This window comes from Hemitrygon akajei, chromosome 14 (assembly GCF_048418815.1).
Source record: "Hemitrygon akajei chromosome 14, sHemAka1.3, whole genome shotgun sequence".
In the NCBI taxonomy this organism is placed as follows: domain Eukaryota; kingdom Metazoa; phylum Chordata; class Chondrichthyes; order Myliobatiformes; family Dasyatidae; genus Hemitrygon; species Hemitrygon akajei.
The window spans coordinates 62,571,905-62,599,054 of NC_133137.1; the positions used below are offsets into that span (position 1 = coordinate 62,571,905).

Genomic DNA, 27,150 nt, shown 5'->3' on the forward strand with positions numbered 1-27,150 from the left:
CCATTGGGAGATCCTTACCATCCAGACCAGGCTCTCTTCTTGCTAATACCATTGGGAGGTCTTCACCATCCAGACCAGGCTCTCTTCTTGCTAATGCCATTGGGAGGTCTTCACCATCCAGACCAGGGTCTCTTCTTGCTAATACCATTGGGAGGTCCTCACCATCCAGACCAGGGTCTCTTTTTGCTAATACCATTGGGAGGTCCTCACCATTCAGATCAGGCTCTCTTCTTGCTAATACCATTGGGAGATCCTCACCATCCAGACCAGGGTCTCTTTTTGCTAATACCATTGGGAGGTCCTCACCATTCAGATCAGGCTCTCTTCTTGCTAATACCATTGGGAGATCCTCACCATCCAGACCAGGGTCTCTTTTTGCTAATACCATTGGGAGGTCCTCACCATCCAGACCAGGGTCTCTTCTCACTAATACCATTGGGCAGAAGGTACAGCAGCCTTAAATCCCACACCACCAGATTCAGGAAATCACCAGTTATTACTCCTCAAACATGAGGCTCCTGAACCAGCATGGATAACTTCACTCACCCCAGCATGGAACTGACTCCACAACCTTTAGTTTCACTTTCAAAGACTATACAATTTATTTGCACGATTTGTGTCCTTTAGCACATTAGTTGTTTGTTAGCCTTTGTTTTTTTCCATAAATTCTATTATATTTCTTTATTTTCCTGTAAATGCCTGGAGGAAAATACATCTCAAGATAGCATATGGAGAAATATTCTTATTTTGATAATAACTTTACTTTGACCTCCTGTATAGTGTAGCCACCCAGGAACTACTTGCAGCCCACTGCACTCCATGTTCTAGCAGTAGCACCTGGGGAGGTGGTGGGTGAGGGCAGGAGGCATAAAGGACAATTTTAATTCCTAGCAGGTGAAGTTTTTTTCTCTTGCATATTGTTTGGGAGATGGCTGATTCTTTATTGCCCTTCCCTCATTGAGAAGGTGGCAGATTCTTTGCTGAGGTTCTGCAGTGCTCCTGATGGGTGCTGCCTGACCTGCTGGGTTCCTCCAGCACTTTGTATGCATTACTCTGAATGAAGGATGAGGGCTTCTTCATCTGCTTATTGCTTGGCTGGCATTTGAAGTACATTTGTACACCATTTAGACTTCAGTGACCTGGTCTGAAGCAGTTGCTTAAATTGAATGGATTGCAATCATCAGCAACAACGGTTGTTAGACATTGAGAAAAGTGACATGAGATAATATCTGTGGGGTTTAGAGAGAGGGAGATGTACTGTGCATCAGGTGAGGCGTGGGGTTGACGTATTGTGTCAAGGTGAGGGGAAACAGTTTAAAGGAGAAGTGCAGGGCAAGTTTTTTACAGAGAGTATTAGATGCCTGAAATTGGTTGCCAGATGTAGTGGTAGAAGCAGATATGATAGTAATGGTTAAGATGCTGGTAGATAAACACATGAAGATACATCCGTTGGAGGGAGATGGAGCAGATGCAGGCAGAAGAGAATTACCACAGCTTAGTTTGGCATTGTGTTCAGCACTTTTGGCGTCAAAGAGCCTGATCCTGTTCCATACTGCTCTAAGTTCTATATAGCTGGACAAGATGCAAGATCCAAAGGATTATTCATTTTTTTTTAGTGTATTATGCTTCTGATTGTCTAACCTCTAAAAGCACTTGTGTCACTGCATGTTTAGCTCTGGGTGCATTCTTTTCTCCAACAGCAATATTTTTGAAGTCAGTGGTGGGGTGGGGGCGGGGGGGGGGGGAGACAGTAGCTCATCGCTGAAGACTGTGGTTTTACAATGGTGTAGAGCAAGATGTAAGGGGCAGTGAAAAGGTTCACCCCAAGCAGATGCGTGACAGAACTCCCTGATCTACGAGCTATTCCCAGGGACACACAGAGAGACAAACAAGAAGTGCTGCTGGCAGATCGTCAAGTCGGTGAAAGACGCCCTTTGGTCTGCCTGGAAGTTGTTGGTCTGCCACCACTTTGAGATGTCCGTGAAGGAATGCAGATGACTGGCATGTTCCAGGCTGCAAGAGTATGTGCTGAGAGACACACTGCAGCTTGGTACAGCCTCCACAAGGGCTTGGTTATGGAAGGACCACAGTGTAGGGTTCTCCTGCTACCAGAGTGGAAGGGGCCAGGTTGGGTGAGGAACCCCCTCAATTATTGTAGTAACAAACCACCCAATGGGGAAACACGAGTGAGCGTAAAGAATGAAAAAGGCATTGCACAATCTATTCTAGTAAATAATTTTTATTAAGTATAAAGTTTATTTAGATTCAAAATGATTGAAGTCACCGAGTTTGAAACACCTGCAATTAACTCCATTTGAAAAGCTGACCCCAGTTTAAGCAGTATGAATTTAGTTTAGGAGGCATGCTGGGTGTGTTTCCTAAGAATACTTTATTAATAGCACAGTATTCTTGTAAATCTATTCATTCTTATTGAGTTAAACTTTCTTCCAGGTGCTCTTCGTATTCAGCGCACAGTTCAGTCATCAATTCGTGTGACATATGATGAAGATTTCCAGTTTGACTGGGATGGGTATGGAAAAGTTAATCTCAAGGTAGACCCAACACATACAGAATAATAACAGATTTAATTTTATTCTGGCACTGAACTAACTTGTACTTTTCTGTAGCTGAGTGCTGTGTACACAGGATTAACCTGTGGCCTCTGTGGAAATTTTAATGGGAATCAAGGAGATGACTTCCTCACACCATCTGGACTTGTTGAACCTGAGATGGTCAATTTTGGAAACTCCTGGAAGATCAACGGAGGCTGTGCTGACTTGAAACAGATACATGCTGACCCATGCAAGTTAAATCCCAAGAGAGGTAAATAGGTTTCCTTTCATTTTAGGATGCTGTGCTTAATTTGATATGGGTTTTGAAATACATTCAGTGGCCACTTCATTAGGTACAGGAGTGGACTCCAAGATGGTCTTCTGCTGCTGTAGTTCAGCCAATTCAAGGCTCGATTCAGAAATTTCTCCTGCACATCACTGTTGTAACACATGGTTATTTGAGTTACTGTCACCTCCCTGTCAGCTAGAATCAGTCTGACCATTTTCCTCTGATCTCTCTCTTTAATAAGGCATTTTCACCCACAGAATTGTCACTCACTAGATTTTAAAATTTGTTTTGCATATCATTCTCTGTAAACTCTGTGCGTGAAAATCTGAGTGGATTTTGAGATAGGCAAACCACTCCACCTGGCACCAACGATCATTCCATGGTCAAAGTCACTTAAATCACATCTCTTCCCCATTCGGATGCTTGATCTGAACAACAACTGAACCTTTAGACCATGTCTGCAAGCTTTTGTGCATTGAGTTGCTGCCACATGATTGGCTATCTTGATATTTGCATTAACGAGCAGTGTACAGGTATACCAAATAAAGTGCCCACTGAGTGTAGATTGATTGCATGGAGCTAGATACAGGGGAATCTGCCTGTTGATTACCAATGCATAATCAAACGTGACCTTCAAGATTTCAGAATTCAAGATTGCTTCTGTCATTCATCAATACACAAGTGTAAAGGAGAACAAAATAATTGCTAGCCTACAACTATTGCACCATAAAAAATACCATAAGCATAAAGAACACAATAAAACCCAATAGGTATAGATTAGCTTATATACATAGACTGATTGTATGTACATAAAGTGACGCTAGGTGCAGGAGAACCTGTACATAAGATGACTCTGTCAGGAAATGATAAAGTAGTGGTGGTGGGGGGTATGGTGAAGTGTATAATAGCTGGAGATGTTGATCAGCCTGACGTCCTGGGTAACTAACTGCTTTTGAGTCAAGTGGTCCTGGCATGAATGTTAGTTAGCTTTTTCATTGGTGAGAGTGGGACAAATAGTCCATGAGCAGGGTAGGTGGGATCCTTCATGATATTGCTGGCCTTTTTCCAGCACCTTTCTGTATGTATCTATGCCCTTGACGGCAGTTAGGCTGTTGCCAGTGATACACTGGCCAGTTTTAACTACCTGTTATAAAGCAGATACGTTACGTACAGGGACAGTACTGTGCAAAAGTCTTTGACACATGTGTATAGCCAGGTGCCTAAGACTTTTGCACGGTAGTGTATTTGTCAATGTGGAGCGGAGAGCGAGTTTGTATATCTGGTAGGAGCAAATGATGTTGGGAATGGTGAGGGTGTTACGCCATGGGAGTTGTGTGACACAGGTGGGAGAGGATTGCCAGGGGTGGCAGCTGGTACGGATACAGACACACCCAGCCTTGAGAGACCAGACAAGGTCATTTGATTCCAAACAATTTTTTTATCACGACAGAATGTATCTCTCGTGCTTCCTACTCACTCCCGTCTCCCTTCCCCTTTTCCCAAACATGATTCCCCTCTCCCTGCTCCCTTTTCACTCTCAGTCCACAATAGAGACCCATATCAGAATCAGGTTTATCCTCTCTTATATATGTCATGAATTTTTTTTTGCAGCAAGAGGACAGTGCAATGCATAAAATTATTATAGTACTATGCAAAGTTTTAGGCCTCTAGCTAAATATATGTACCTAAGACTTTTGCACAGTTATATAAACACAGTACACACTCTTGGGCACAACCCCCATATGCTGACTGGCCAACTTCGTCACTCTATAGGCAGATTGAACTGTCCTACTACCCAAATTATTTAATCTCAGAGAATCACAACTATCCATCAGGCAGTTATTGTGGAGCAAACACCCAGAAGCACCCCAAAGGTATCTCCATCAGGATGCAAAATACCAGCACAATATCACTTACTTTAGGTACACAACAGATCAAGTAGGTCAAGACAGGGTATTGATTCATTTATCTGCAGCAGGAAACTTGTATGATAACACAATCTGTAATTTAAAATCAACGTATTGAAAATCAGTCAGTTTCTATAACAGTTGACCCTGCCAGATTATTAGCTGAGTTTTTCACTAAGTCTAACTCATACAATCATTTAGTGAGCCTGCGTCAGTTGTTAGTCACATTTTCTCTTTGCCTTGCAACTTGAAGCCAAGGCTCAAAATCCAAACAGTGACGATGACACCAGATAAGGATGATGCTGGCAACACAAGCTATATCCTGCGTGGCAGACCTTGGCATGACAGTATCTTTTCTGGCATCTTGACCAATTCTCTCTCTTATGGAATAACACACTCTTCACCAGCAAAATGTTATTTTTGAACTGAAGTTGTGTGGTTTCAACTTTTTTTTTCCAATTGGTCTTTGACTTAACACTATTTGTTAAAAATGAATAATAAAGCTCGACAGATAGAAAGCCTGAAATGTTAAAGACTGAAGTCCTGAAGCAGAGGGCGAGTCCAGATGAGAGAGAGAATGAAGGTTGGAGGCCCAATGTCTGTGAGTTTGAGACTCCAGGGACAAGGACTGGAGGCCCAGTGGTGGCCTGTACTGGGTTTGAATGCCTGTTTGTCTCAGGGGGTTGGAGGGAGGAAAAGGGACTTGTTTTGTTCTGTTGCTGCTGTTTGTGCTGTTTTGTGGTGTGCTGTTGTGTTTAACATTGTGGGCATGCTCTGTGTGGCCACACTTGTGTGACTGACCCCAGCACACCCTTTGGTGTGTTAGTTGTTAATGCAAATGACATATCTCACTGTATGCTTTGAAGAAGATGTGATAAATAATTGTGAATCTGACTCTGACTGCTATATGGATTTCTGGTGAATATCTGGCTGCAACAGAATAAACCAAGTTTCACTCTTTATTTAGAGAAAATCATTCTGTTTTATCTGACTTCAAGATCTCAATGCTGTGATAACTTAGAAACAATTTCCCAGATTAATGCTTTTGATTTTGAAGGGTACATATTTCACACTTCAAACCTTTAAACAGGCATAATGGCAAGAAATTAACAAAGAATAATTAAGCAACACACACAAAATGTTGGAGGAACTCAGCAGGCAAGGCAGCATCTATGGAAAGGAGTAAACAGTCAATATTTCGGGCTGCGACCCTTCTCCAGTCCTGTTTATTCTTTTCCACAGATGTTGCCAGACCTGCGGAGTTCCTCCAGCATTTTGTATGTGTTGCTTTGGATCTCCAGCATCTGCAGATTTTCTCTTGTTTGTAAAGAATAAATAATTGATCTTCTTCTACAGTTGTTCATGTGATTTCATAATATTGAGATGTAAAAAACTTTGCAGTTATATTTTGTCCTTACAAGATATCAGACATTTAAAAAAATCTATCTTTGTTTTAAATAATTTTTTATTCAAGGCAAAACTTGCAATCATATCTTCAAATGGCCATATTTAGCTTGATTTCCCAAAGTGTTCATGACATCTTTAATAATTGATTTCCATCTTTAGATTTTAACAGCTGAATCCTTCCACATTGTACTGAGAAGGAAGTGTTATGATGTTCATTGTTTTATGGGGTAAAACCACATGTATGATAATAGCTAATAAATTTATGCAGTTCCTCCATCCAGTTATTAAAACAAATATGCAGATATATTTAATGCAGGCAGAGACACTTTTTACAATTAGGTAAGATACGTGATGCTCTGTGGAATCTTGGACACATCGGTGAAGTGAAAGAAGAGGCATTCCCACCTTTCCTGGATTGGTTTACCCCACTAACTATTTGAGTATGTCTCTTGTCAACAAGACAAAGAAGATAGTTATCGACTTCAGGAGATACCCATATTCCTCTTTACACTGGTGGCACAGCAGTGTAAACTGTGAGCAGATTCAAACTTCCAGGAGTGCATATCTCACAGAAAGTCTCATGGTCCCAGAACAGTCAAGAAACTCACCAACGCCTCTACTTTCTGAAGAGACTGAAGAGAGTTGGATTGTGCACATCAATACTCACAGCCTTCTACAGATTCGCGGCTGAGAGCATCCTAACATGCTGTATTGATGTGTGGTATGGAAACTTCACTGTGGTAGACAAGAGGGATCTACTCTGGTACTTGATACCCAATGCATCACCAACACTAGTAAACGCATCATCAAGGACATAAATATAGAAAGGTGATGGGAAAAAGCCAACAATAGCATGAAGGATCCTAATCACCCTGCTTATGCTCCTCTCCCACTGGGGAGGAGGCTACACAGCATCCACACCAGGACCAGCAGATCAACACCTCTACCCATTAACCCACCCCACTACCAATACTTCACCATTTCCTGACAGAATCATCTTATGTACAGATACTCCTGTACCTAACGGCATGTTATGTACATACAATCAGTCTATGTATATAAGCTAATCTTATGTATAGATTCTTACTGTGTTCTTTATACTTACTGTTATTTTTCATACTGCATCGGATCTGGAGTAACAATCGTTTCCTTCTACACACACGAGTACTGATGAATGACAATAAACAATCTTGTATCTTGTATTTTGAATGCAACCTCTTGATTAACTTGCTAGAAGTAAGGGGTCCCTAACTGAAGTTACAATTTGTGTTTACAGACAGTAGGAGCAAGTGAGTCATACGTTAATGGAACTGGCTTTATACTAATATATGTTTTAACCATGAAAATCTCTCCCGCCTTTGGTGCATTTCAATGTACTAGATATGAATTCTCAGTAAAGTTTGTGGCTAATACACATAATTAGAAAGAATTGATTTGAGCTGGCATACGAACATCTCAGGATTGTTGTTCTTGGGAGTTATCTAGGTGGCAAACACAGCACTTATTGCATTGCTGAAATAGTGCACAAGCTCTTTACCTTATGTTTTAAAACAGAATCTCATAGTCACCACTTCCTTTCCCAGTCCATTAATTGCAGGTGTAATTTTTACCTAATTTTCCCTCAGAGGGGAAGCTTACGAGACTGAGGGCACTGCTAGCTTTTTGCCTTCTTCATTTGAGTCAATGGAAAATAGTTTTGTGGATGGTGTAAAATTAAAATTCTACCTGTATCCCTAAAGTTTTTGGGATTACTGTTTTTAAACCAATCATTTCTCAGGCAACAAACACAAAATGCTGGAGAAACTCAGCAGATCAGGCAGCTTTTATGAAACGTTCTAGGCCAAGACCTTTCATCACAGTTGGAAATGAAGTGGGAAGACACCAGAATAAAAAGGTAGGGGCAGGGGAAGGAGGACCAACTCGAAGGTGATAGGTGAAGCCAAGAGGGTGGGAAAGATCAAGGGCTAATCTGATAGGAGAGCAGAGTGGACCATGAGAGAAAGGGAAGAAGGAGGGGCACCAAGTGGAGGTGATAGGCAGGTGAGGAGAGGAGGTAAGAAGGCAGAGTGGAGAATCAAAGGAGATGGAAGAGGAAGGGAAAAGGAAAAAAAAATAACTTAAAAAAATACGGGCAGGAAAAATCGATGTTCATGCCCTCAGGTTGGAGGCTGCCTAGGTGGAATATGAAGTATTGATTCTCCAACTTGAGAGTGGCCTCATCACGGCAGAAGAGGATGCCAGAGACTGACGCATCAGAGTGGGAATGGGGATAGGTATTTAAGTGGTTGATGCTAAGGAAATTCCACTTTTGGTGAATGGAGTGGAGGTACTGAACAAAGCAGTACCCCAATTTACGTTGGGTCTCACCAGTGTACCGGAGGCCGCATCAGAGCTCTGGATTCAATAGATGACCCCAACAAATTCACTAGTGAAGTGTCTCACGTGGACAGGTTGTTTGGGGCCCTGAACGGAGGTGAGGAAGCAAGTGAATGGGCAGATGCAGTGATCCCTTCGGAAAACGGTGAGAGGGGGGAAATAACAACATATTTTGTGATAGGATCCCAGTGAAGGTGACGGAAGTCACAGGGAATGATGTATTGGATGCAGAGGCTCATGGAGTGGTAGGTGAACACAGGGGAACTCTCTTTCTGTTAAAGTGGTGGGAAGATGAGAGAGTGTGGATGCCCAGGAAATGGAGAAGAGCAGGTGAGAGCAGCATCAATGGTAGAGGAAGGGAAACCCCGTTCTTTGAGAAGAAGGACATCTCTTGTGACCTGGAAAGGAAAGCTTCATCCCAAGAGTAGATGCAGTGGAAAGGAAGGAACTGAGGAAAGGGAATAGCACTTTTATGGGAGACATTGTGGGAAGAGGTATAATCAAAATAGTCATGGCAATCGGTAGCTTTATAAAAGATGTCAGTAAACATCTCCAGAAATGGAGACAGGGAGGTTGCAAAAGGAGGAAGAGGTGTTGTTGCTGTTTTTTTTTCAGCGAGTGAGGGGATCAGGAATTGTTGTTTTTTTTCTGTGAGTGAGAGGGTCACGGATTGTTATTGCTTTTTCCTGCAGGGGAGGGGTTGGAGATTTGATGCTATTGTCAGTATTATTTTCTACAGGGAGTGGGAGAGGAATTTTGGGGTTTATTGATTTTGTTTTATTTCTTTTTCGTGAGGGGGGGTGGATTTTGATGTCTTTCCTTTCAGCAGCTTCCATGGTCTTCCTGTATTTCTTGGCTGCTTGTTCAAATATCAGAGTTGTATTGTAGATCTTACTTTGACAATAACATGAACCTTTCGAGCATTTCTATGATTGTCACCATTTTATGATGTTTGTATTTCAGCGAGGTATGCTGCGGAGGTGTGCTCTGTTTTTCTGTTAACTGAGTTTGAACCATGTCACCATGAAGTAAATCCTGCTCCATTCCTCAAGATCTGTCACTATGATGTATGTGCCTGCAAAGAAGGCGATGAATGCCTGTGCTCTGCCATTGCCAGTTACGCTGCATTGTGCACCAAGAAAGGTGTCTTAATTAACTGGAGGTCTCCAGATTTCTGTGGTAAGAGGTTCTGCTTTCCCATTCCTTTATCTTTTAACCATGAGGAAAAAAAATCAATATGTTATTCTTGATGGCAGCATGTTAATGCCAGCAGTTAGCATAACAGTATCACAGTGCAAGTGACTTGGGTTTAATTCCAGCTACTGTCTATTAGTTTCTCCCAGTGTCTGTGTGGGTTTCGTCCAGGTGCTCAGGTTTTCCCCTACAATCCAAAGGTGTACGGTAGCATAGTGGTTAGCACAATGCTTTACAGTACCAGTACCTGGGTTCATTCCCCCCCCCCCCCCCCCCCAGCCCCTGCAATCTGTAAGGAGTTTGTACGTTCTCTCCGTGACCGCTGGGTTTTCTCTGGGTGCTCTGTTTTTCTCCCACAGTTCTCAGATGTACCAGTTGGCAGGTTAATTGGTCATTGTAAATGATTAGGATAGGGTTAAGTTGGTGATTGCTGGGTGGCACAGCTTGAGGGGCCGGAAGGGCGTTTTCCACACCATAACTCAATAAATAAATAAAAGTATGGACTAGTAAGTTAATTAATTACATGGGTGTAATTAGGCGGCATGGGCTCATTGGGTCAGGAAAACCGTTACTGTGGTGTAACTCTAAAATAAAACAAACATCAGTATTACTGGAACTGGTGCATTGTCAGAGGTACCATTCTTTGTACATGATGATCCAATTGTGTGTTCTAGTTGAAATTATAGTGTCCTGTAGCTCAGTCATGTTTCTCACCTTCTCATGAGGACATGTGACCTGGCATGCACCTTGAACACACACAATCAACGTCACAGTTCCATCAAGTCTTCATACTTCCATTGCGTTTTGCTGTCGGGTCATCTTTTCTGGCTCACCCTCATTATTATATTGCCAGCAGCTGAACAGCTCAAACTGAGATATGTGGCTTCTGCACTTGCTGTCAAATGCAGAGGTCCTTGATGCATGAGTAGGAGGATGACTCTGTCTATCTGGTCTAACAGCCTTTGCTGCCAGGTTTTTAGTTATTTATAAAAGTTCACAGATTCTCTGTAGTGTTGGTGTGTGGCCAAGTGGTTAAGGCATTGGTCTAGTAATCTGAAGATCGCTAGTTTGAGCCTCAGCTAAGGCAGCGTGTTGTGTCCTTGAGCAAGGCACTTAACCACACATTGCTCTGCGACAACACTGGTGCCAAGCTGTATTTGCCTTGCCCTTTACTTGGACAACATCGGTGGTGTGGGGAGGGGAGACTTGCAGCATGGGCAACTGCCAGTCTCCCATACAACCCTGCCCAGGCCTGTGCCCTGGAAACTTCCCAAGGCACAAATCCAAGGCAAAAATTACATATTTTTATTAGCTATATATATATGTATTATTATTTCTAGTAGCTTAAATTATTCATTTTTAATACCTTTAATACTTTGAATGTTCAACCTGCATAAAATCTGTAATTGAGTTAAAAATGATGACAGTTCTAAGAGCAGGCAAAGCCCTCTGCCAGCCTTGGTCCTGAGTAGAGAGCCACCACATTGTTGCTGCTGAGGTCCTGACATTACTGAGAGCACACTTCTAGATTCTGAGATGTGGAAGGCTACCAGAAAGAGTGCACTGATAATTGTGCTGCAAATGGGTTGGACCATCGCATATGGGGAAAGTAGATTCCATTAAGGAAACCAGTCCAGTATCAGAATCAGAATCAGGTTTAATATCACCGGCATATGTCGTGAAACTTGTGAATCCAATGCATGATAAAGGAGAATGAAAAAATACTGTGAATGACAGTAAATATGTATACATGTATAATAGTTAAGTAAGTAGTGCTAAAGTAGAAAATATAAAAGTAGTGAGGTAGTGTTCATGGCTTCAGTGCCCATTCAGAAATTGTATGACTTCAGGCTTCTGTATCTCCTTCCTGATGGTAGCAATGAGAAGAGGACCTCCATCAGATAACTCATTTTATTTCTAATGGCAGAGCTGTGATGTTTCTCAGAGGATGTTCACCCTTTTGCTTTCTTTTTCAAATTATTCTGGCAGAAATGACCTGCCCTGATGGGCAAATTTATGAGCAGTGCAGCACGCCTTGTAACAGGACCTGCAGATCAATCTCCAGTCCGGAAACAGAATGCACTGAATTTTGTCTGGAAGGTTGCTACTGTCCATTTAATCAGTTTGCCGATGAGGATGGGCAGTGTGTTCCCAAATCAGAATGTCCCTGCTACTTTAACGATGAAATCTACAAACCCCACGAGAACATAGCATTTGAAAACGTCATCTGGTAAGTTCAACAATGGGTGATTCTAAATATACAAAATATAGCAATCTATAATCGGAACAATATTAATTGAAATTTCACATAACACTTCATTACCTGTTGTAAAGAAGATCTCATACTCGCAGATAGATCAACACAGTACAAATGCCCAGAGGTGATGCTGTGGATGCTTTTGAGCAGCTGCAATATTGCCAGGCACATACCAGTTCAGGAAATAATCTCCCAGTCTGTGCCTGCTTGGGTGCTAACTCCCAAGTAACAGAAACAGACTAAGTTCTGTTTAAATTAAGTCACGTGAAAGATTCTCTGTTTGAAATTTTTATTCTGCACATGATCTCCAGAAATTGCAGAGAGCTGTGGACACAGCTCAGCACATCGTGGAAACCAACCTTGCTCTGTATGGATTCTCTCTACAATTCTGACTGCCTTAGTGAAGCAGCTAGTATAATCAAAGACACTCCCCACCCCAGACATTCTGCCTTCTCCCCTCTCCAATCAAGCAGAAGATACAAAAACCTGAAAGCATGTACCACCAGCTTCGAGGACAGTTTCTACCCCCATTGTTAGAGGACTACTGAATGGTTTCCTAGTATGATAAGATGGACTCTTGACCTCACATTCTACCTCAATATTCAAACCAATATCAATATTAGTTTCCTTACTTAAAATGCTTAGAGTCTGGCTTTGATTTATCTTTAAATATCATTTTGTTTCCCTTTACAGTTACTGTGAAAATGGTGTGATGCATTGCAGTGCAATTGATATGATCCATCATTACCCACCAAGCATTTTCTCAGTTGCTGAAGGGATTAGCAGAGGTGAGAACTGGAGTGTTAAGAAACCCAATATTTGCTGGAACAGGTATTTATAGTGAGAGCTATAGGCAAGGAGTCCAGATATTCCCAATACCATGGTGTTTTCACAACCTTGAGACTTCCAAGGGATATGTTCTATCAGCTGCTATCTGACCTGCATAGAATACACCACCGTGCTCAGTACATTTCTGCCTAAGCTCCTGAGAAATCCATTCAAGTATGGCCTTTACTCAATATTGATGAGGTGCTTCTTGTACTGCAGAACCATTAATTCATAGGAAACAGACTAAACTTGAAGGAGACCCAAGAATTTATAGTGATAAGAAAGGACTTTAACTAGATGAAACAATGTCAGTAACATGTGCTGATAAATTTCTAATCAGTACTTGTTCACTATTTAATCAATGCTGTTTCCATTGATCTGCAAGTCTACCTGGAGGGGTGAACAAATGATTGGCAGAGCCATTGACAGATTCTGCACTTGTTTGGTAGGCTTTATTTATCAGGTAGTTCACAGGTATCACTTGCGTGTGTTAGCCCTGTCTATTCATGTGGTTGCCCATCAATTTAACTATAAGGCTATAAGATATGGGATCAGAATTAGGTCATCTGGCCCATCAAGTCTGCTCTGCCATTCCATCAAGGCTGATCCATTTCCCTCTCAGTTCCAGTCTCCTGCTTACGCCCCATAACCTTTGCTACTAGGATCAAATTGTTCATTTAGAACAGATCCTAGAAGCCACATCTGCCTCAACAGTTGTGGTGTTCACTAAATAATAATCAGCAAGCTAATAGACGTAAGTTTGAGTCTCATCATAAGGAGACAAGAAATAGGAACATTACAGCGATATCCTGTTCAGCTAGCCAATACAATCATGGATGACCTGGTCATGGTCTCAAACCCACTTTACTCTCTGTTTCTTAAGACCCTGTAGACCAAGGCAGACTTTCTCAGTCTTGGATATATTCAATGTTTCATTCTCATAACTCTCCGTGTTAGTAAACTCCAAGTGCTTGCAATCTCCTGAGAGAAGCAGTGTCCCCTTATCTCTGTCATAATGCCTGTGGCATTATAGATGAATCATAGTTTATAGTAGGGTTGGCGGGGAGAGAGTTGATAAGATAAATTTATGTTTGGATAACCTTGCATTCGTGATTAGATTGTGTTTTGGAAGTGGAAAGTAGATAGGAGTGGCAATGGTGTCCTGCAAATCAATCTTACTGTCCAATGTCAAAAAACTTTACACTAAGCCAACATTGACATTACAGTACTTGTGGACCAAAGCTAAATGGGACGTCTGGTTAAATCAACCAGTTCCCAGCTGGAACAAGTTGTGACCCCAAGACAGTGACCCTCATTAGCTCTTTGGCCTTACTATATTCTAGGTTGGCAACACACCAGAGATGTGAGATGAAATATGGTGCCCTGCGGGTCATAATGTCTCACCGTCTTGCGAGGAGGTTGGGGAGTGGTAGTAAAACACTAATTGTAGCTCATCATTTGTAGATGTCAAACAGCTGCTTCATTTTGCTGATACTTAATTGGGATACATTTTTGGTTGTCCATGCCTTGATGTTAGACAAGGAGTTGATGGTCTGGGTGTTGATTTTGCAGGATGAGGGGCAGTGGATGTGGAAGCTGGTCCTGTGACCCTCGGGGAGAGTGAACAATGAAGAGGGAACAGTCAGGAATGGAGCCCATCAATGCGGTTGATGGTGCATTTGGATCCCTGTGTTATCTGCTCCTAGATTTTCCTATTTAGAATAGCCGGACCCATTTCAGTTTAAAGTAACACTTTGTGTGGGATCACATATACAAGATTTTTATAATCCATGTCACGTGATGTTTTTCTAGGATAAGCTTGCTGTTTATTTGAGCTTCCTTTACCGATCACAAGAATCATGTAGTGGGGGCCCATGATGTCCGTCACCCGGTCAGACATTGAACGGTTTAGATCCAGTGCTGCAATAATGTAGCTCAGGCTCACAGTTAGAAGAGTTGTCTTGCTGCAGTCTGTTGGAATCAGATTTATTATCACTGAGTTGTATGGCATGTAATTTGTTGTTATCACTGATATCTCTTTGAAGAAAGATGCTGCTGATGGTATTACTGCAATGACGCAGTTGGCTGCGTAATCGTTTAGGGATGTTTTGGGTTGTGAAAGGCACTGCATAAGTACAATTTAGAATCACAGAGTTATAGACTAATATAGCACAAAAATGGGCCCTTTGGCCCAATTGGTCCATGTCAATTAAGATGAACACCTAAGCTAGTCCTATTTACCCACACCTGTCTATACCTCTGAATGTTTCCCATCTATGTACGTGTCCAAGAGTCTTTTAAATGCACCTGCCTCAAGCACTTCCTCTGGGAGATCAGCCCATCCTCTGCATGAAGAAATAACCCCTCTGTCCCTTTTAAATCTTACCCTCCTCACCTTAAACCTGTGCTCTCTAGTATTTTGTATTCCTTTCCCTATCTATGGCCTCATAATATTATACAGTTCCATATGATCAACCCTCAGTCTCCTACACTTTTACTACTTTTTAATTTAGGGTCAGTTAGACGCATTACTCAGTGAGTGGTTTCTGAGCTGAAATTGTAGTTTGATGGCCTGTATACCACATTACCTGAGTAATGTGCTTTAAATGTTTAATACCATAAGTAATTAACCGTTATGTTTGTTGGATTGTTAAGACACACACAGCTAGAGTTTGCCCCAATTTACATGTGAAAATGGCACAAAATTCCTCAGCTTTATTTTTAAGTACATCTGATTGAACAACTATTTTCCTTCAGTCAAGCGGGAGACAAGTTGTCAGCCACCAATGAGAAGATTTGATTGTCCAGAAGATGACCCGACAGCAAAGGGCATTGAATGTGTGAAGACATGTCAGAACTATGACTTGGATTGTGTGAGCTCAAAGTGTATGTCGGGTTGCATGTGTCCTCCTGGCAAGGTGAGAGCCGTGATTCACAGAATGAAAAGTACTCTGCATCTAGACATAAATACATGCCTTACATATGTTCTGTGATTTAGGTACAAGTGGGAACCATGTGTATTTCTCCAGAAATGTGTTCATGTCTACACAATGGAAAAGAATATGGTCCTGGAGAAACCATAAAGCAAGGCTGCAATACCTGGTAATGTCTTTTTACTTGCCTTCATTAATGCTGGCATATTCATTGCAAAATTACTGTCAGAATGGTTTTGGATCCAAAACAATAATTGGACCTGTTTATATTATGGTGAATTTCCTAACTCTTTGCCTCTGGGAATATTGATTGGAGATCAACTTTTGAACTTCTGACCATTTAAAGTTTGTGGGCAATGCTCGACTGAGTTTTATTTACATAGCGATAGCAATCAAAGTATTACAGACAAGCCAAATAGTTCAGGAACTTGGCAAGCTTGGTCCAAGGTAGGCACTGCACTCTCAGCCTGGAAGATGGCTGGGACCGGCTTAGCTGTGGGTTAATAAGGAATCCCATTTAGTGATCGATACAGACTCCAGTGGATGTCTGTCAGTCAGTACGTGCGCAAATATAATGACTCCTATGACTAAGTATTGACCTTCATTACCAAAGAATTTCCTGTTGATCCACCTGATTCCAACAATCACTATTAACTGTCCACTGTGTGGGAATGGAAACTTGGAGTCCACAGTAGTGAACATGGTGGAAGGTTTAAAAGATTAAGTTTTATTTGGTACATGTGCATCAAAACATCAAAACGTACAGTAAAATGTGTCATTTGCATCAAATCAGATCAGCGAGGATTGTGCTGGCGGTGCAGAGGGAGTTGTGAGAAACCATAACAAAGGAATATTTATGCTTGTTGCTCATACATATTTCCTGCCACCATTGTTTATATTTTAGCAAGACTGTGCTTCGTGACATTTCAAGAAATCTTGTTAGTTCTTCCTGCCATTTGTTTATTCTTTGCAACAATTAAGATTTCACATAACTGTATTAAACTTTATTTAGCAAGTTGGCAGAAATACAAAACTTAGAGTCGGCCATAAGCTAATGAATAGTTTTTTCAGGTAGTTAGATTTTAAATTTCAAAGTATATTTATTATCAAAGGAGGGATATGTCATGATATACTACCTTGAGATCCATTTTCTTGTAGGCATTTGCAGTAGAACAGAGAACAACAGATTCAATGAAAAACTACACAAGACTGACAAACAACCATTGTGCAAAAAAGACAAACAAAATAATATAACCTGAAAAATAGCCCAATTTTGATTTGTCCCGGAAGCTGTACTCAAAAACGTATTGTGCTAACTTTACCATAAAGTTAACAACTTTCAGAAAGTTGTCTGCATGTTACTGCTTGTCTCCACATGACTTCTGTTTAATAAACAAGAGCAATCATCCAGCACCACCTTCCTGCCACAAATTCCTTTCTATTATTTAATATGCAATGTAAAAACATGCCCAAGTATGCATGCTTCCCGGTGATTGTGAGGAGCCTCTGTAAGGCTTAAATTGAGTGCTTGTAGCTTTTTATTTTCAAATGGCAACATTACTTCTCTGGCAGCTTGTCCGGGCGTGAGTTTGAAAGTCATTGGTGGTTAACTTCATCTGAGCATTTAACAGGGGTTTTCAAAACTTATCTCTGGTATGTTAATTGAAACATTGCCCTATTTATCTAAAGTAGATTAGTACAGCCATCCTTTGAAAAGTCCAGACACACAAGATTGCATGCAATAATGCTTTTCACAGTCATTTTACAGCTCAGCGCATAATTGTCAGGATAAATACGGGAGAAATATTTTAACTGGAAAGTTTTGTAGATTTAATTCTGTTCACGATTTAATAGATCTATAAAATGCATGCTGCAAGCAAAGTGTAGAGTTGAACACAGCATCTTCAAATTCAATCCAAAGTACCGAGTCATATGAATTGACTTGTCAGCTTACCTTTATGATTGAAAAGGAATAACATGGCGCCCTCTGTCAAAAGAACAAAAGGCAGCTTTTGGCGCGTTATTACACAATCACTGATGGTAATTGCTATCCCTATAAATTCTTGTCTATCAGATTGAAAATTATAGTGATGAGGAGTCATAATCCTCCCTGCTGAATAATCTGTTTTTTTGCTATTGCCTGTGGGGTGTTGGCTGCCATTGTTCAGACATATTAATTTGTACTATGGGGGTGCTTTTCCTGCTGAGTTTAAATGTTCATTACGTTACAACATGATCAACATGCCAGGCACCATTGGTGGCGAGGAGGAGATGCAGTTGACCTTTCAGATCAAAAATCAGGAACAAGCAGATTTTAAAATGCAGTGATGAGGGGACTAGGTAATCAAAGGGATTGCCTATGAAAGGATAGAAAACAGGACAAATCTAATGAGAAAAGTAGGAATAGCATGAGGTGAGAGAGTATAGCAAAGAGGTGAATGAAGAAACAATACTATGATAAGGAAGGGACATAAATGGTAGAAAGATACATAAAACGTTGGAGGGACTCAACGGGTTATGCAGCATCTATGGAGAGGAATAAACAGCTGACGTTTTGAGCTGAGACCCGATGAAGGGGGTTGGCTTGAAACACTGACTGCTTAACACCTTTAAAACCCTTGGGGCAGCACAGTAGTGTAGTGGTTAGCATAACGCCTTGTAGCACCTGGTACCTGGAACCCTGGTACAATTCCCGCCGCTGTCTGTATGAGCTTCATACTTTCTCTCCATGGTTGTGTGGGTTTCCTCCGGGTGCTCCAGTTTTTTCCCACAGCCCAAAGACCTACCAGTTTGTAGGTTAATTGGTTATTGTAAATTGTCCCATGATTAGGCTAGGGTTAAATTGGGAGTTTGTCCCACCTGGTGGTGCAATAATATCAGCGCCGGACTCCGGAGCGAAGATTCCCGAGTTCGAATCCAAGTCGGGTGGAGTGCCGAGCTAGCAACTCGGCCTCGTCAAAACAAGAACAGCTTGCTACGGAAACACCGTCATGACGGTGCCCCAATAGCTCCACTGCCGAGTCAAGGGTTAATCTTCTTCTTCTAAATGAGGGTTGCTGGGCCATGTGGCTCGAAGGGCTGGCAGGGCCAATTCTGCCATGTATCACAACACATACATAAATAAACAATGCTTTCTTTGTTAAATCCGGCCACAAACCCAGTTGTTCATTGTGATTTACATGCCCCAGTCTATTGAAGGCATGACTTTCATTGTCATGCAAGCCTGAATTTAGAAATCCCACTGCTCATTTACCTTAGCTGACTTTCCACAATTCCATTGCGTCACTGAGAATGCCACTACAATTTCACAGGTATTAAATATGACAGAAGGAGATGACTCAACTCATCAAATCTACGTTGGCTGCATGACCCCCACTAATTTTCTTCTCCAGCCTATTCTCCCCACGCTTCCATCAACTCATCCCAGATTTTGCCACTCATCTGCTGTGCTTGTAGAAACAATTGTATGGTTGCCAATTAAACTCCCAACCCGCATGCTTTAGGGAAACTGGAGTCCGCAGAGGAAAAAGGGAGACCGTGCAGACACCAGGCAGGCAGCATCAGAGGTCACAGTCCATTCTGGGTCACTAGTGCCCCTCTGCTTGCTCCACCACAGTCTTGCCCTGTGCACCAAAGCTGGTTTGCCATCTTGTGTCTTGCATTTAGAAATCCTGCTGCACTTTAACTTTAGCGGGCTTTCTGAGTACATCACAACCACTTTCAAAATGACAAAGGTTAAAGTTCGTTTGCAGAGTGTTGGTTCTCCACTGTTAACAAAGAGAACCTTGAGTCTTCTACTCACCACTCTCCCCCAAACAGACCTATGCACTATTGTCCTCCTGCATCAAACCTCCCATTTTCTACCCCTTCATCGATTCATAATATAACAATGAAATTCCACTTTTTATTGTGTGCTTGCCAATAAATATAGTTGTTATGACAACATTTATGCCTGCCTTCTGCCTAGTCTTTCAGCTCAGGGTTAAGTCAGCTGGACAGAGGAGAGATTAGCATTTTCAAAGTGTTCCTAATAACAAACACTTTTGCACACTCATAAACAGCTTTCGTTAGATACCTGAGTTCACTGCTGGTAGGAATTAGGCATTTTATATTGGTAAACATTGCTCCTGCCAGCAATCAAGGTAAGTGGATACATCTGGTTATGTCTTTAAAGTTAAGAGGACTGACTTTTATCTTACATCCTGAAGACTGACTGTAAATACTGACCAGTTGGCTGGCATGAGTCCACAGTGGGGGCAGGGCCATGCCTCCATTTTAAATCATTCAGACAATCAATGTACTGAGCAACATGATTGTGTTGAATTGAGCAGTACATTGTAGTGGATTATATATAGTGTATCAGATAACATGCACTACGTAGTGGTGTAGTGTGTGATACCTGAATAGCCCAGGGATCTCTCCCATTTCAGGAAAATTGGATGTGAACCATAGCTGATAGCAGCTAATTCCTTGGCTCTAATATGGTGATAAATTTAACTCCTTTAAGAATGTTTGTTGGAATCCAAAGTTTGAATACATTGGACAGTAATTTTTTTTAAGGTGTTGCTTCCTCGGAATTTTTTTGTGGTTATGATGGACCACTTGAATCTGAATACAACTATAATTTTAGGCTGTGTATATCATGCAGGAAATTTGAGAAACAAGAAATTAACATTTATTGAATCTAATGCATTTAATTATGGTGCTGACACTTTGCAATCGTTCAACTAAGCTAAAAAGGTTTTGTTGATAAATTCCATTTACACTCAGTTTATAAGGATTCTCTTTAGTGTTCAACAATAATCTGCCAACATTGATGGATTCCAGTTGCCCTGATACCATTTCTCCATGACCGCAATGTCCTGGTGAAACCTTTTATCGTGCTCATCACTGACGGCGCAAGATTTGCAGGGAAGAAGTCTGAGAATGCAGAAACAGAATCTTTAGTGACATACTGCACTTCATGGTTTTGTATGCTTGACGCTCGTTGTCAACCATCTACACGTAGTTTGGTGCTCTGTAGTTGCCAAGAAAATTTTCAACAACATCCTTGAATGCCTTCCATGTGATTTTCTCCAGTCCCACTAAAAATTCTTCATTGATGACCTGTTTGATTTGTGGGCCACCAAAAATGTTTCTTTAATCTTTGCATCTGTTATTCTGGCTCAAATAATTGAAAAAAAACAAATATGGGTGATTTCATTAAAAAACTGTGTGATAGGGAAATCTCATGGTGATTTTCATGCTCATCAGCCCAAAATCCATAAGAGATCCATCCAAAGGTGTTCAAGAAGCAAAATCTTTGTTGTCCAGTTTTATAATCAAAGTACTTGGTTAGGAACAATGGCTTAACAGTTTGAAACGTACGTATGTCTATACAAGAGCTACTAGAATTGAAAATAAGTTGCATTGTTGGAGAACTTTCTGGTTAGGACATTAAACCAGGTCCAGTCAGAGTGCAGAAGTAGAATGATGAGACGCTATTATTTTTCCATTATCTTTCTCACATTGGACTATGAATGAAGCAGATGAATTAGTCCATTAATTAAGGTGCTACTGTGTGATAGGAGAAGAGTTCGCTGCACTGATGCAAACCTAACCCACCTGATATTGTATCAATCCCTTTTCAAATATATATTTAATTTCCATTTAAAATTGAATTATCTTCTGTTGCGCTATGGCAAGATGATCCATAATCCAATCACCTTTAGTACAGGGGTTCCCAAACTTTTTAATGCCAATACCATGAAGCAAGGGGTCTGTGGACACCAGATTGTGAACCCCTACTTTAGTATAACAACACCTCACTTACTGACCAACTTCACATTCTTGTTGATGATTTAAGAAGCATGACACTTTGTCACTGACATTCCAATCACAGGAAAAGGTCTTCCTCAATAGAGTGTTATCAGAGCTCATCATAATCTCAAAATACTTTGTCAGATCACTTCTGAGGCTATTGTGTTTCAGTATAAATAGTTCTAATGTAATGAACTTCTCCAGATAATTAGTTTTCCAGAGTTCTCATTGGTTACCATGACTGTTTGCTACAGGAACACTAGTGAAGGGGAATGAGACTAGTGCTAAATGGGTAGAATTACAAGTTTCTCCGGGGATATAAAGGGTTAAATTGTGATAAGCTGTGTGGCATTAAACCATTGTAAATATGAGCGTACTGCTATCTGTAAAGGTTTTCATTGCATCCCTGTCCTTGCTGGTAATAGTGCTTTTGTAGGGTAGAAATAAACTGTAATATGAATTTCATTACTCGGATGCTTGAGATGCAATGAGCTTTCGAGAGAAACCAATTGACTGCTGTGCTTCCAGACTTAGGAAGAAAAACATGTTTACTGATTGACCTCTTGTGACAGCTTCAGAATTAAATGCAACCCCTTTATTTAAGGTGATGGCTGATACGATTCAGTGACATTAAGAATAATCTTTTGTTGCCATTTGTTTTTACAGCAAATGTCTCAATCGCAAATGGCACTGCACGGAAAGAGTCTGCGATGGCACCTGCCTCGGGATCGGTGAGGCCCACTACATCACTTTCGATGGGCTCAAGTATACATTCCCAGGCAAATGTCAGTATGTCCTGGCTCAGGTAAGGACATCTTTAATGGTTTTATGGTGAGTAGCAGACCAAGGAATTATGCACCAAAAACACAAGGTCCCCACTGAGCAGCAAATATTTGTACAAACATTGTAGTAACAGTAATATCTTGAGCAGGATGAACAATTATTTATTCTAGCTTTCCTTGCCACACCAATCTATGGTTTTCTTGTAGAGCTCTGAAACAGATATCAGTACCTCCCCAACCTGAAAGGTTAACTCTGCTTCTCTTTCCACAGATGCTGTCTGACCAGCATTTTCAGTTTGTATTTGAAATACTATGCATCCCTTTATCTCAGATAAATTAAATATTGTCATAAGTCTTAATGCATCACTCCCACTGGTTATCTGTAAATTAGATAGAGATGCTTTCCAAATGTATATTTTTTTGATGCTCTCAATTATGCCACCTTAGTCTACGGTCTTACGTGGAACATAGCCCAGTCTTACACAGAACAATCTGACAAGGTATGTAACCAGAATCTGGTTTACCATCACTGGCACATATCATGAAATTTGTTCTGGCAGGGCAGCAGTACATTGAAATACATAATAATAAAACAAATTACAATAAGAAATATATATCTTGTATATATATAAATGCAAAACAATGCAAAAAAAATTAGTAGTGCAAAAAGAGAGCAGAAAATAGTGCAGTAGAGTACATGGGTTCAATGTCCATTCAGAAATCTGATGGCAGTGTTAGTGGCCAGGCTTTGGATCGGTGGGCATAGACTAGAAGAGGTGCAGGCTAGAACTTAAGCTTGAGGTAGGAAACGCGATAGTAAGGGGGACAGGCAGCGGATTCTGTGACTGTGAGAGAGACGCCAATATGGTGAGTTGCCTCCCGGGTGCTAGGCTCCAGGACGTCTCAGGGCAGCTGCAGAAAATTCTCAAGGGAGAGGGTGAGGAGCCAGAGATCATGGTGCACACTGGTAGAAATGGGGAAGAGGTCCTGTGCAGTGAGTATAGGTAACAAAGGAAGAGGCTGAAGAGAGGGCCTCGAAAGGTAGTAACATCTGGATTACTCCCAGTACCACATGTTAGTCAGGGCAGGAATAGGATGATAGCACAGATGAATGAATGGCTGAGGAACGGGTGCAGGGAACTAGGGTTTCAGATTTCTGGATCATTGGGACCTCTTCTAGGGAAGGTATGACCTGCACAAAAACGAAAGTTTATACCTGAACCTGAGAGGAACCAATCTCACTGCAGGCAAGTTTGTTAGAGCTTGGTGGGGGGGAGGGGTTAAACTGATTTGGCAGGGGAATGGGAACTGTAGTGATAGAGCTCACAATGGGACAGTTGGTATACAAGTCGATGCACTGTGCAGAGAAACTGTGAGGAAGGACAGGCAGATGATAGGGCAACTTGCAGTTAGTAGGATTGAGTTGAAGTGTAACATGGGGACAAAATCATAAAGGGAGATAGATATAGGACTGAAGGCGTTATATTTGAATGCACACTGTATACAGAATAAGGCAGATGATCTTGTAGTTAGAGATTGGAATGTATGACATCGAGGGCGTCACTGAGTTGTGGCTAAAAGAAGATCATATCTGGGAGCTATGACCTTCATTGTGTCAAAAGGGCAGACAAATAGGCAGAGGGGATAGGATGGCTCTATCGGTAAAAAATGAAATCAAATCCTTAGACACAGGATAAATCTTCAAAAATGAAGAAACACGCAGGAACTTGAAACTGCTCACTCTTTCCACTGCTGATCCCTTGATGAGGACTGGTGTGTGTTCCCTCGACGTTCCCTTCCTGAAGTCTTCAATCAATTCCTTGGTCTTACTGATTTTGAGTGCAAGGCCGATGTTGCGTGACCATTCAAGAAGCTGATCTATCTCACTCTTTGCAGTGCCTAGCCACACAGGCGTGGGTGTAGAGGGAGTGAAACAGCGGGTTATGCACAAATCCTTGAGGTGCACTGATGTTGATTGTCAGTGAGGAAGAGGTGCTATTTCTGATTTGCACAGACTACGGTTTCCCGATGAGACAGTCAAGGATCCATTTGCAGAGGGATGTATGGAGGCCCAGGTTGTGAAGCTTGTTGATTAACAACTACAGCACAAGAGTAGGCTCTTTGGTCTCTGATGTCTGTGCTGACAATGATGCTAATTTAAACTACACTTCTGTTTGATGTAATCTACTGTATATTCCTCCATTCCTTGCTTTTTCATATATCCGTCTAGGTGTGTCTTAAACACTGTTATTGCATCTGCTTCCTCTACTCCCCCAGCAGCGCATTCCAGACACATACCTTTTTCTGTGTGGGGAAAAAAATGCTACCTAAAACATTTCCTTTCAACCAGTTCCCTCTCACTTTAAACCTCTGCCCTGTAGTTTTTGACCTTTTTCCAACCTGGGTAAAAGTCCCCAACTAGCTACTCTAGCTATGCCACTCAGAATTTTATAAACACAATCAAGTCACCCCTCAGCCCATGAAGTTCCAGAGAAAACAAATCTAAATGTGTCCAACCTCTCCTTACAGCTAATATTCTTTAATCCAAGTTATATCCAGGTGAATCTCTCCAAAGTCACCACATCCTTCCGATAATACAGCTCTCAAAACTGCACACAGTACATGAAATCTGACGACTGGACCAAGGTTTTATATCGCAGCAACATGACTTCCCAGCATTTACATTCAGCACACTGCCGATGAAGGCAAGTCGGCCGCACACCTTCTTTGCCACCCTGTCTCCTCCTGTTACCTCTTTCACGGAGTTATGGACTTGCACCCCAAGATTCCTTTGTACATTAACGCTCCTCAGAGTCCAGCCATTCATCGTATACTTCCATCTTGTCCCTACCCAAAAGGAGTTTCCTGTGATTCAGATTTTCCTTACCTGTGAATATCTTAAGGAGTTGCACTTGTTTGCAGACCATCCCCAGGTTATGAGTATAGATTTATGGACACCCAGACATAGAATGGGTTCCTGTAATATTATTAAATTCAGAAGTATGACATACTTACATATGTTCATTTGTACGGACTGAAGAACCAGCTTCCTCTTGCCACTTTTAGAAATGGTTATTTCTTATTGGTCTATATGCTTTTGACGCCATTCACTATAATCCATATGAGGTATGGTTACCATATTGAGTGATCTATGTCTATGTTCTCATGAATTGACTCATGAGTTGACTTATGGATAGCTGTAAAAGTGGAATCCATCCTCTACTAAGGTCTGCCTGTACATAGTTTTTGAATGTTTCATTGACTTTTAAAATTTCTCTTAATCTTTAGGATAGCTGTGGTGCAAATAAAGGAACATTTCGCATCTTAGTAGAACACAGTGGCTGTGGATTGCCAGGAGAAGAATGTTTAAAAGATATCACCATATTATATGATGAAGGAGTGGTGGAACTATATGATCGAGAGGTGTGTATGGAGATCACTGCTTCTTAGATAAATGAAGCAGCTTGTGATAATTAAACATTTCTTATTTAAGGTCATGCTAACATTTGAATTTCTTTAATTAGGTGACAATCAAAAAACCATTTAAGAATGGAGCAGACTTGCAGATATTTAATTCTGATCTTTACTACATCATTGTACTGGGTAATACAATTTCGATACTGTGGGATAAGGGCACTCGAATTTCAGTTCAAGTTCAGGGCCAGTATATGGTGAGTTGATGTCACTGATTAGTTTTTATTTCCTGGTTTCTTCCCTCCTTTCTCTTTCCTCTCTCTATCTTCTAGACTCCCATTTTTTCCTTCCAGCTATCCATCATTTTTTCCACCCACCTCTTCTTTTTCTCTTTATTCTTTTCTTATATTGTTTCTCTAATAAACTGGAAATTATTTAAATAGTCTTTTATTTAGCAACAAACAAATGCCCACCATCTTGAACATTTTAACTGTCTGTAAATTCTTTGTATTTTTATATGGAAGTGGTTTCATTAATAGTCTAAATTCTCTAAACAATAAAATGCTGATAAATGACCAGATAGAGATTATCAAAGGATAAATAGAGAGAAAATGTTTTCACGTGCAATTGAGTGAAAAATGTAATGTCTATAAATGTAAGCTGTAACATAATAAATTTAATAAGGAGTTAACCTTCATTACCCAGAGAGCAGTTTGAATTCTTTGAAGTTAGAGGGAACAGTCACGACAGGTGATAAGCCTTGATTCATTCAAGGTTGTTATAAGAGCTAATATGTTATACTCTGTGCAATTCTATATCATAGAGTCAGATGTCGGACAGCATAAAATAAATGTGAACAATTTATTGTTTTACTGTTCTAGTAATTCTTTACTTTAGGCTATCTAATCCAATGGTTTTGAATAAAATATTAATGTATTTTTTCTCCATCGTTGTTTATTCCATTGTCATTCTGTGAAACAGGGTAAACTCTGTGGATTGTGTGGTAATTTTGATGGAAATAAAAATAATGATCTGCTGGGCAGTGCCAATCAGCTGGAAATTGACCCCATTGATTTTGGGAATTCATGGACAGTGAAACATTTATGTGCCGATGCCATTCAGGTAATCTCTTAATCTACACTAACAATGGAATTCTGTTAATGTGCTTAGAACAAAAAAACTACGTTCAAACTGATTGTTTTGATCTTATTCCACTTCCCAGCCACCCCCTCCATGCAATGGAAACAGCTTGAAGCTAGAGAATGTTGAAAATAAGTGCGACCTCATAAAAAGTAGCCTGTTCAGTGAGTGTGCACAGCTGGTAAGAATCCTTCCTTAGTTTAAACTGATTGCATTAATACTTCACAAATAGTTTGCTCTGGCAGAATAATTCTACAGAGAGGAACTGTGAA

General features: G+C 40.9%; 1 protein-coding gene across 1 annotated transcript in view; it reads left to right on the plus strand.

Annotated features, from left to right (window-relative positions):
* Nucleotides 1-27,150, plus strand: part of vwf (von Willebrand factor) — a 122,608-nt gene that overhangs the window by 23,386 nt on the left and 72,072 nt on the right. The window contains exons 13-24 of the mRNA XM_073066229.1: nt 2,452-2,552; nt 2,628-2,823; nt 9,495-9,710; nt 11,715-11,955; nt 12,676-12,770; nt 15,568-15,728; nt 15,809-15,912; nt 22,209-22,347; nt 25,613-25,747; nt 25,849-25,995; nt 26,720-26,860; nt 26,961-27,059. Of these exons, the coding sequence (XP_072922330.1) occupies nt 2,452-2,552; nt 2,628-2,823; nt 9,495-9,710; nt 11,715-11,955; nt 12,676-12,770; nt 15,568-15,728; nt 15,809-15,912; nt 22,209-22,347; nt 25,613-25,747; nt 25,849-25,995; nt 26,720-26,860; nt 26,961-27,059 (1,775 nt within the window). The remainder of the gene's footprint in view (nt 1-2,451; nt 2,553-2,627; nt 2,824-9,494; nt 9,711-11,714; nt 11,956-12,675; nt 12,771-15,567; nt 15,729-15,808; nt 15,913-22,208; nt 22,348-25,612; nt 25,748-25,848; nt 25,996-26,719; nt 26,861-26,960; nt 27,060-27,150) is intronic.